This window comes from Microtus ochrogaster, chromosome 4 (genome assembly GCF_000317375.1).
Source record: "Microtus ochrogaster isolate Prairie Vole_2 chromosome 4, MicOch1.0, whole genome shotgun sequence".
NCBI lineage: Eukaryota > Metazoa > Chordata > Mammalia > Rodentia > Cricetidae > Microtus > Microtus ochrogaster.
The window spans coordinates 40,402,689-40,414,129 of NC_022011.1; the positions used below are offsets into that span (position 1 = coordinate 40,402,689).

The window sequence follows — 11,441 nt, forward strand, 5'->3', positions numbered from 1 at the left end:
CTCTGCTCAGTGTAGTGGGGGGCACAGCAGTGGAGGTACATTCACACTCTGCTCAGTGTAGTGGGGGGCACAGCAGTGGAGGTACATTCACTCTCTGCTCAGTGTAGTGGGGGCGGGCACGGCAGCAGGGCACGTTTGCACTTTGCCAGCCAGTTCTCTGGTTCCTTTCTGTTTTGTTTGCTGTTCACGCTAACATTTCTTAGAAGTGGCATTTCCCGCCCAATGTCATTTTTTTCCTTCACTTCCAGAAACAGCATCATTGCACTCCTCACAGACTCCAATGGGCAGTGCCCGCTTGGAGCTCAGCTGCAGCCTGACAATGCCCTCTTCTCAGAGTTCCTTAGTACCTCCACTCACTTCCTGTGACCCCCACTGTTGCCCTTTGCCCTAGGCCCAGAGGTGGGGCTGCTCCATGTGTGACTTTCTCTGTTGTCTCCATGTTCCATTGGTGCTTTCTTGGTGCTAGCCTTTTAGCCAAGCTCCCGACAGCTACTTCTTCCTATTTTCTTGACAAGTCCTGAATGCAAGTGGAGGTGAGAGTTCCTTTCACATAGACCCTGTGACCATTAAGCAAATGGCGACAGAAATAGGCATTTACAGCTGAAATAAACGTGAGAGGGACACTAGCCTTCGATCCTTCGATAGGCCCTTGGGGAAGTCACGCTGTTTAGCACTGGCTCACTTGGTCCTGAGGCACAGTGTCCCCACAAGAAGGGGAGTCGCTGAGCCCTGGATCTCAGCATTCCGTATGCTCTTTTCAAAGCAGTTCTGGATTCCAGCCTTGGGATCAGCAGATGCTTCCCTGGCTCTCATGCCAGCCCTATTGGCAACATTCTGCATCCCCACTGACTGAGTGATGTCCCTGTGGGAAGGGGATGCTGTTCATTGCTGTGGAGCCATTCTGGTCTACTAGATATTTCCTCACACAGAGAGCTTCTCCACAGACTGCAAATCCCTTAAAAGTATATACACCTCTCCCTCCCCCCCCTCTCTGTGTGTGTGTGTGTGTGTGTACATGCGTGCATGTCTACAGATGTTTGCACGTCTTTGAGAAGGACATAGCTATCAGTACTATAGTGGGACTATGACCCCAGGAAGACAACTGTGACTCCATGAATTATAGGAAACACTCATATTTTTATTTGTACACTGCCTCCTGAGAGTTAGATCACTGTGAAGTCTTATCAGCCTTGGGGTCTCTCACTAAAATGAAGTTCTGTATGCACCAGCTAGCCGAGGGGCCAGCCAGCCAGCCAGCTTTCCTGGACTACACGGAGTCACTGGTCTTTGGCCATGCCTGTGCTTTTCCACTGACTGACAAGCTCCTTCCCATGTCCAGGGTCAATTCCTAGGTGCCGGCTGAGATGCCATGTTCTTCTCAAAACCTCTGGTACCTTGGTTCTGGACTAGGGACCCTAAACTACTCCTTCATGGTGCCCCCACCTTTCCACTCTAGGGCCATGTCTTCCTTCTGATGGCCTGCTCCATGATGCAATCAGTTATCTGTCGTTTTCTCTACTGCCTATGGGAGCATCAGCTCCAGCAGGAAGGGGCTGGGATGTAGCTTCTCTCTGCTATACCCAGTGCCAAGCATGGCATCTAGAACCCAGCAGGAGTCTACTAATGCTAATGAAGGGACGCTTACAGAAAGAAGAGCCTTACTCTATCAGCACACACTTCCGTGCTCTTACTCTGGCCGGACACAGACCTGCCAGCTTTGAGGTCAAGGGGACATCCAGATGACCATATTCATCTCTTTCTTAATATACTCACACACATGCATGCACATGTGTGCTGTTATCCCTGCAGGTGAAGAGAAAGCACGTCCGCCGTGTCAGCATACACCTACCTGCATTTCTCAGAAAGCGGTTACGGTAATCCTTGATGACTCTGGTCCTGGGGTTGTAGAAGCCATCGCCACAGTCATAGCAGCCAATGGGGATTTTTCTAGGTGGGTCCATGTTGGTGAGCTGAGAGATACCTTAAGGAGGCACAAAGGACAGGTAGTATATCACCAAGGTCATGTGCACCCCCAGCTGTTGTTCATGTGGCCGTGGGACCAAAGGCTACTTTTGCAGGGCCAGGAGCAAAGTCATCAGGAACAGGGCCCAGGAAGCATTTGAAAATGGGGCAGTGAGCAGGGCCTTGGGAGCTGGACCCTTGCCTTCTCTGATATCATCCTCATCCATTTCCTGGGCCACCATGATAAAGTTCTGAAGTCAGAGAAACCCGGGGGTGAGTCAGAGATGGCCAGGAGAGTAGATTCAAGAGGGCTAGCCAGTGTGTGGACAGAGGCCATAGATGTGAACCCTTGACCACATTCAGGACAGAGGCTACAGGTGTAAACCCTTGACCACACACAGGACAGAGGCCACGGGTGTGAACCCTTGATCACACTCAGGACAGAGGCCATGGGTGTGAACCCTTGATCACAGGACAGAGGCCATAGGTGTGAACCCTTGATCACACGCAGGGCCGGTATGAACCCTTGACCACAAGCAGAACAGAGGCCACAGGTGTGAACCCCTGGCCACACTCCAGGAAACCTAAGAACAGAACCTAGAGAGGGAGGTCACCAGGAAAGGGCAAACAGAGGTCTGCACCTGGGCTTTCTCCGAAATAGCCACAGTGGTACTGTAGGCAGAGTCTGCTTGTTTGTCCCAGCCCCCCAGACCCGAAATAGTCACACAGACACTGTATTCATTACAACACTGCTTGGCCAATCACTTAAGCACATTGCTAGCTAGCTCTTATGTCTTAAATTAACCCATTTCTATTATTTTGTATTTTACCACGAGGCTCATGGTTTACTAGTAAGGTTTGTGGGCATCTATCTCCTTCAGCAGCTACATGGCATCTCTCTGACTCTGTCTTCTTATTCCCAGCATTCAGTTTAGTTTTCCTGCCTAGCTCTATCCTGCTCTGACACAGGCCAAAGCAGCTTTATTCATTAATCAATGGTTCACAGCATACAGAGGGGAATCCCACATCAGTGGTTCCATCCATTGTTTCTTGTGTACTAGACATTTGGCCCCTCCTGTCTCAGGTAATCCTCAGAGTAGCCCCTTCTTACAGAGGGAACTCACATCAGAGGCTGAGTAACAGGCCCAGTGCAAGGTAGCTAGGAAGCTGCCAGGCTCTGGGCCCTGGGTACTAAGTGACACATGAGGAAAGGAGTGGGTCTGAGTCTGATCCCTAAGTCAGGGGCACTTCCCCAGGAAGGAAGGGGCATACAGACATTTTAAGTCTTGGAATGCCATGACTGGAGTAAAGAGGGATGCTGGAATGTTCTTTTTAATATTAAGTCCTGAATTTCCCTTTCTCTGAGCAGAAAGTTGAATGCCCACCATGCCGTGCTTGCATATCTGCATCACACAAAAGCAATGCTTGAATGTTGTCTAATTATACACTTGACCCTGACCAATATACATGTGTATTGGCAATGATTGCTGAACGCCTCAGTCGAGTTGCCATCTTAGAGATGCTCTCGATTTTCTCCCCTGTGAGGCAGGGCAGGGAAGAGTGACCAAATGGGGCACCCTAAACAGTCTAAGAGAAGACAGGGACTGGAGGGACCCAGCCCACAGAGCACATGTCCCGTTGACCTGTGTCCCCCTTTCCCACCCTCTTGTGCTGTAATGCTTACATATTTTTAGCATGACAGCTGTCGTGTGCCATACACCCGACATGCATGCAAAGCACCATTCCAGGTACAAATTTTCTTATTGGCAATGGACTTGTAAGGCAGAAAACACTGCTTCCCTGACTTGGATGGGGAAAGCTGAGGCACAGAGAAGTGGGGTTCCTTGGTCTCCTCCCCTTGGCCAGCCCAGGGGCCTGAGATGTGAGGACTGGGTCCTGTGGCTTTCCTGAGCCTGCTACATCCATCTTCTCCTCAGGAAGGTTCAGTGGGGACCAGACATTCATTTCAGGTGCCTTCAACCCTCTCGCTGTGGGTGTGCTACCTGAGGGCTTCAGGCCATAGCAGATCTCGGTGTGGAATCTCCGGTCATAACTGTCGCAGTAGTGCCAATGTCTGTCCTCATACTGCAGCCCATCAGCAAAGGTGTACTTGCCCTGGAAGGAACCAGAGGAGACCAAAGCCTTGTTACCAAGGAAACAGTTGGCTTTTCACTGCCTCAGGAATGAAGTGACAGCTGTCACAATGGCCATGGTTGTGAAGATTAGGGGAGACAGAGGTACTGCACCCAGCCTATGTATGATGCAGAAATCATGGTGACTGCATGGAGCTGGGCAGGTGGACTAGCCTCTGACCAGGTTCCTCATTGATAGGATTAGGATGACAGTATCCCTCTAACAGGGGTGGCTGGGAATTTGGTGAGATAGGTATGTGCCAAGCTTATCTGGGAGGGGTGTGTGTTTTCCAAAGAGATTAGCATTTGAGTTGACAGACTGAGTACAGAGATCACCCTCGCCCATACAGATGGGCACTGTTAAAGACCTGATCAGAAGATGGGGCAGAGGAAGGACCACTTGCTCTCAGCTGTCCTGGGATGCCCATTTCATCTTGGCCTTGGTCATCAGCACACCTGGCCTCTGCCTCTCGAGAGTCTCTGATTTCAGTTTGGACAAGAACTCCAGCTCTGGCTTTCTCTGAGCCTCCAGCTTTCAGAGGATACACTGTGGCCTGGCTTCCATTATCTCATGAGCCAGACTCTGTCTGTCTGCCGTGCCCTCCTGATCACCCTCCTCCGAGTGCTCTACTACCCACAAAGGAACACTTGCACATGCTGTTTTTCCTTGTATTATTATTGTAGCTGGAAAAGCCAGAGCCAGGAGCCACAGCCTCCTGCCCAGATGTGTGCATTCTGTTCTTGCTGCTTCAGAGCTAAAGGCAACCTCAGGATGTAAAGAGCACATCAGCCTAGGCCTCAGGAAACATGGGTGGAAATTCCCACAATACTGTTTGTTCACTGTGTGACCTTGGGTAAGTCACATCCCCTTCCTGAGGCTTAGAGTCTCCAAGCTATAAAAGAAGAAGCATTTCTTAACCTTTATTTAGGTCATGCGTCAGGCCCAGCAAACACTCAGGGAAACTCAAATGACTCAGTTCATTTCCCCGCAGAAAAATATAGTTCCATATTCACAGAGGCTTTTGTGTGTGCATAAATCAGGGGTCCACTGATCCCTAAGTTCTACCTATAAACCCCAAGATGAGAACCTTTGGATTAGATGATGTAGCAGAGGTGGTGCTGTGTGTCAGGAGATGGCTGAGAATGCACACTTCTCCCTCTACAGTGAGCACCATTGTGGGCGGCTAAGCTACGCCGTCCCACCCTACCCCCAAAGCTGACCAGACCTGCTGGAACTTGTGAATGTGTTACCTTGCACAATTTTAAAGAGACCTCTTCTAGAACCTCTCAATGTGAGAGTCCTTACAAGAGAGAGGTAGACAGGGCCAGGGGAGAGGATGAGAAGACAGGAGCAGGGGGACAAGAAGTGACTTGGAGCTGTAAGCAGAGACTGGAGTGATACCTGGGCCTGAGTCGAGAAACGCAGGCAGCTTCTAGAAGGTAGAAAAACATGTGAGGGAAGAGATTCTCTCCTGGGGTTGGCCTGCTGGCCCTGTTTAGGCTTCCAGTCCCGAGAGCCCTACAATGGTATATTGAGGCTGACTTAACATGGTCAGCTGAGGGGTAATCCGCCACGGCAGCAGTACATAGCCAAGCTGACTGTTGTTAGTTCAAGGCTGGGGAGCATAGACTGGGCAGTGGCGGTGCACACTTTAATCCCGGCCCTCTGGAAGCAAAGGCAAGCAGATCTGTGAGTTCAAGGCCAGCCTAGTCTATACAGTGAGCTCCAGGACAGCCAGGGACATGCAGAAAAACCCTGTGTTGAAAGCCACACACACACACACACACACACACACACACACACACACACACTGAGGAGCACACATTTCAGAGATAGAGAGTCACTGGCAAGAGAGCAGACTGTAAATGGCACAGCAGGATGGAGGGAGGAGAGAACGGAAAGAGGCAACAACAGGTAGGGAGGCTAAGAGGCTACGGCAGGTGGGGGGGCTCTTCCTGCCTGAGACCCTTCCCGAAGCCCCAGCTGGTCACCTTCACCACCAATCCTTTCTCCCAGGTGGCGTCGAATCGGCTCCCACTGGGAAAGAACAGGGTTCCTTCTCCATGGAACATGCCATCCTTCATGTCCCCAACATATCTTGTCTCAGTAGGGAGGATGTACTCTGCATTGCCCTCCATCCTGTAAGGACATGGGGGGGACAGTCACTCTCTCCATCCTTAGGTGTCATTCATCACGATTCTGGCAGAGCTTTTGTGGGGCTTTGTTTTCATCAACCCCCCCCCCCCAAAAAAAAGTTGTTTAAGATGCGCAGCCTTTGCTCTGTCATCCTCCCTGCCGCTGCAGACTGTCCTGGAGTTGATGCTGTTCACTGCTGGCCTTGCTAGGTCCAGAGAGGGCTGTGGACGGTGTCAGAGATACACAGCAGAAACTGCAGAGACCAGCGGCTCAGGCAGCTGATTCTGAGTCCACCATGACCAGTTCAGTCTTGCCCACTAAGCAAATCCTTGCTCTGTCAAATGTTAGCTTGGGCCAGCTACAGAAATCACTCTGCACCTTACCTTACCTTTTTCATTTGTCAAATGGAAATCTCTATGAGGTATGGTGGCTATTACAAAATGTAGAAGGTCTTTCTTCTTCTCTGTGTTCTCAAGTAGAATCATCTAGAACTCAACTGTGCAGCACTTTCAGGAAAATCATGACCATGAGGTCAGAGGCCCTACATTCATTTATTTATTTATTTATTTATTTATTTATTTATTTATTTATTTATTTATCAACAGGGATTCACTCTCTAGCCGATGCTGACCTGGAACTCATGTAGATCAGACTGGCCTTGAAGCCATGTCAATCCTCCTGCCTCAGCCTCTCAAATGCTGAGATTGTAGGTATAAGCCACTATACCGGGTTTTTTATTTTTATATTTAGATATGGTACAAGCAAATCATGAATTCTAATGTTTTGTTAAAACAGTTTTATTTATGAAGCATAATTGATATGCAAAACTATACACAAACTTAAAGTGTATAGCTTATGAGTCTTGACACATATCCTGGAAACCATCATCATAGTTAATATAATTAATATATCCCCCACCCCCAGCTGCTGCATAATCTTCTTTAATCTTTCTTATTCGTTCTTTCCATTCCTCATCCTTAAGCAAATACTCATCAATTTTCTGTGACCATGAATTCATCTTCACTTCCTATAATTTTATATAAAAATCATATACTATGTGCTCCTTTTTGGGAGGGGGGACTTCCTTCACGCAATATAATTCTTCTGAGATCTATTCATGTTACTGCTGTGTGAACCAGCATTCTCACTGTGTGTGCTTGTCCAGTGAATGGATATACCACATTGTTTGCTCATTCACATGTTGGAGGACGTTTGCGTTGATTCCAGTTTCTGCTTATTACAGTCTCAGTTATATAAGGCTGTTGGAGCACCCACAAGTATGCCTTTGTATGGGCGTGTATTTCCATTTATCAGGCTAATACCTAGGAGTCAAATGCCTGTCTTACTTTTTAAGAAAATGTCAAGCTCTTTCAGAGCACTTGTCCAATGTTATCTTCCCACCAGCAATGGGAAGTCTACCTAAACCAAATATTAAGTATTAATTTATTCTATATAAGAAGTGATTCCAGGCATTTAAACCCTAAAAATAAATTGCCTCCTCTCAGACCAAGAAAGAAAAGAGCCCCCTCCCCCTGCCATTATCTCCCCGTGAAAACAACATCTGTATGCATACTGTTAAGTATCCCTTGAATCCCCTCGGGGCGTTCATTAGCTCTGCCTTCTGATGAGGAAATCGAGGTCCACCTCTAGGGGAAGGCTGGGTTCTCTCAGTGCTGTTTCTCGCATTACATGCTGGATCTAAGCAGCCCCAAGGATGACTGTTGCCAAAAACCAAGATTCAGGCAGAGTACATGGCAAAACTACGAAAAGAAGACCAGCAAGTCAATGACTTCTTCTTGTGGGGTTGTGGGCAATCGAGAGGCTCCTGTCAGGTCTGGGTTTCAGTACTGTGACTACAGTAGTACCAAAAAGACCTCATTGCTTGGGATGAGCAGGGGTGGCTGGTGCAGTACAGACAGGTGAAAGTGTGTGGAATTCTGGCCTTCTGTCGGTATCTGTCTGTCTCACTGACTTTACGTGCAGAGCACATCATAAAGATGTGTGTGGGTTTCCTGGTTTCCTTCATTTCCACCTGACAAAACTTCTGCTGTAGCAAGGCCAGGTGGGAAGACGTGATGTGGTTTAGACACAGAAATGGGTAGAAATACTTACCCCATCGCTTCTTAGCCTTGTATTCCTAAGAGTGAGTAAGCTGCTTGTTTTGCCTAAGTTCAACCATGTACGTGCGAGATCAGCCTGAACTAGATCACTGTTGTGGAAGTGTTGTACACCCAGCATCTTTGCCACCTTCCGAAGGGTCAGACAAGAGTCTCGAGTCCTTTACCCTCTCCCTTGCAGAGCTGATTGAAGATCTGAGTTATCACCCATATGAATTATCACCACTTTCTCTAGGAAACCATCCCTATGGCCGGCTAGACCATCGCTCCTGCAGCCTCAAACTCACAACACCCTGCAGTTCCTCTAGCCTGTGTACACAGACCCTCCCAAATCAGGCCCTTCATCTCTCCATCTCCACAGCCCCATGGAGTGATTTACACCCCAACAACTAGCACTTATCTGTCAATATACTTCCCCCCAGCCTCAGGCTCTCCAGCTCTGAAAAATATTCCACTTTCTTCATCTGGAGCTGCTAGCCACACTGGGTCCTCGGCTTCTCATGCCCACAGTGCTGACCTTGATTACTTGTACTGTGTCGGGCTTACTTGCCCTCATGTCTGCATGAGCTTTTTGAGGGCAGGGCTTATATTTGGCATTTGCTGAATAGCATTTCCTATTTTTCATTTTTTTTTTTTTTGAGACAGGGTTTCTCTGTGTAAGAACCCCAGTTGTCCTGGAACCAGCTCTTGTAGTCCAGGTTCCTGTTTTCCTTTTTTAAAAAGTCATTTTTAAAAAATTTTATTTTTATTTTTTAATGTGTATGAGTGTTTTGCCTACATGTTTGTATGTGCACCAAGTTTGTGCCTGGTACCCACAGAGGCCAGAAGAGGAACTTTGGTTACAGATGGCCGTGAGTCACCATGTGGGTGCTGGGACACGCACACACATCACACAATAAATTGAATGAATCCCACCTATGTGGCTTATTAGACATGTGTACATGAGCATGTTAGTAGCACAAACGTTTGAAAATGCTTGGCTCAAAGTCCCGGGCAGAAAGCAAAAGGCAGCTGCCTTTCTCCAGCCCGGGAGTGGACACACGGACGAATGGAACCTTACCTCCCGTTTATGTATGACCCGATATATTTGCTCCCGGTGTACTGCATGTCAGCGGCTAGAGTCTAGCGAGACAAAACAACTTCAGCGCCCTCAGTGTTACTATAACAACCAGGAGGTGTGGGCGGAGTTTAAACGAAGCCCCGCCCCTCAACCCCGCTTGACTTCCTGAAATGGCGTACACACGTCTACTCCAGCAGCGGCAGAGTATTGCGCCTGCGCACCGCTGGAGACGCATGCGCAAATGGTACAGGGCAACCTGGGAGACCCAAAGGGGAATTGAAGGAGACGGGCGACGCGGCTGAGGGCACCTGATCAGGGTCGGGGCTGCCGCCGTCATGCCCGGGATAGTGGAGCTGCCCACTGTGGAAGAGCTGAAAGTAGAGGAGGTGAGGTTCGCCCTGAGGGCAGGCGGGAGGCCCTGGGTTGCAGCTGCTGCCAAGCTGGCCCGCGCTCGGTCCCGGCCTCTGCGACCTGCAAGATCACTTTCCGCCGTGTCTCCAAACACCCAGGCCCCCACCTGTGAATCTCCTCCTGTGAATCGGGGTGACACTCTCTGATATTACCTAGTCCCTTGCTGTACCTCCGCATGAGGCGAGTATGCCTTCCCAGGTGCTCACCTTCCACCAAGTCTGTCAGAATCTCGGTGCAGAGGCCTGGGGGCCGCGGCAGCGTGTGTGTTGGACAGTGAGGCTGGCGTGGGTCAGGGTCTTTGGTAACAGGACGCACTTAAAGCATTTACTTCTTCTAGAGACATTTAAATATTTGTTATGTGCACATGCAGATATGAAAGTAAGGGACAGTGCCCTTCTTTGGTAGTTTCTAGTTTGATAAGGAGACAGGTAAAGACTGGACAGCACAGTGCAGCTGGTGCTGTGGAAACTGAAGTACAGGTGATGTGTTATTGTAATTATGGCAAACACGACCAAGCCACTTCTTCAGGCCAAGTTGCTAATTACTTGGGACACACAGTAAGGTAAGATATAACTCATCTTTCTTGAAGTACAGAAGTAGGGCCCCAACAGTAGGAGTGATCTGCCCAAGGTCACAGAGACTGTGTGTGGAACCGGTGGAACGGGGATCCAGATCTGTTTTGAAGCCTGTGCAGGGAAAGCTCAGCTAAACTATGCTAGAGTGGAGAAAGCCAGAGATGTTTGGTGTCAGCCTAGTGTTAGTGGTGGGCTGAGCCTCCGGAGGAGTCACTAACCAGGCCAGAGCAGTTTGGATTTGATCCTGTGAGATGATGGGAAAGGGTGGATGTGTTAAGGCAGAAGACTGCCATGGCAGGATTTGATAAAATAAATAGACCGGCAAGGCTAAAAATTAAATGCTGAGAATTCCACAGAAGGCACTGTCAAATGTTTTCCCACAGCACTTCCTGTACGCTCTTGACAACCTGTGAAGGGGGCAGCTGTCATTTTCCTCAAATGAAGAGCTACTAGCTGTACTCATGGTATGAGTGACATTTACTAAGAAGTGACAAGGGATGTTCCCATGAGCCAGCTTTTTATCCTTATCCCATCCTAAAACTGGTTAAACATGAGTTGACATGTTTTTTTTTTTGTTAGATTTTTAGTTGGCTCAGCAAACATTTCATGCAGGAGCTTTTAATACATTTTTCTTTAAAGTTAGAACTATTAATTTATATGATCATGCAAATAACTAAAGTGCAATAAAAGATAAGACACATATGATTAAATATATGAGGGACAGGCAGGACTGGGTTAAGGAGAAAATAGGATTTGATATTGATTCTGAGTTCTAGACCTAAATTCTTGGTCGCTTTGAGTAGCGGTTAGCACTTGTAAACAAGGGTGTTCTGCTAGCAGGATGAGGCGTCTCTATGAACAGTTCTCTATGAAACATAAAAAGGATGGAGAAAGCACATGTTAGCTTATTGTAAAACACAGCATTTGAAATCTGGTGTTTTATGGGTAGGGATGGAGAGAAAAACTGAGTAGTGGAAGAAGGAAGTGAATAAAGTAAGGAGCTGGGGAAGCAGGGACGGGAAGTGGATCCTGGAATCCATGTGTCCA

General features: G+C 48.3%; 2 protein-coding genes across 2 annotated transcripts in view; one reads left to right on the forward strand and one right to left on the reverse strand.

Moving 5' to 3' along the window:
• Morn5 (MORN repeat containing 5) overlaps positions 1-9,607 on the reverse strand; it is a 29,012-nt gene extending 19,405 nt beyond the window's left edge. Inside the window, exons 1-4 of the mRNA XM_005345973.1 lie at positions 9,409-9,607; positions 6,087-6,234; positions 3,966-4,077; positions 1,850-1,981 (exon numbers count right to left, since the gene is read on the reverse strand). Of these exons, the coding sequence (XP_005346030.1) occupies positions 1,850-1,981; positions 3,966-4,077; positions 6,087-6,234; positions 9,409-9,455 (439 nt within the window). The 5' untranslated portion in view covers positions 9,456-9,607. The remainder of the gene's footprint in view (positions 1-1,849; positions 1,982-3,965; positions 4,078-6,086; positions 6,235-9,408) is intronic.
• Positions 9,608-9,639: 32 nt separating this feature from the next.
• Positions 9,640-11,441, forward strand: part of Ndufa8 (NADH:ubiquinone oxidoreductase subunit A8) — a 14,988-nt gene continuing 13,186 nt past the window's right edge. Inside the window, exon 1 of the mRNA XM_005345972.2 lies at positions 9,640-9,794. Within this exon, the coding sequence (XP_005346029.2) occupies positions 9,744-9,794 (51 nt within the window). The 5' untranslated portion in view covers positions 9,640-9,743. The remainder of the gene's footprint in view (positions 9,795-11,441) is intronic.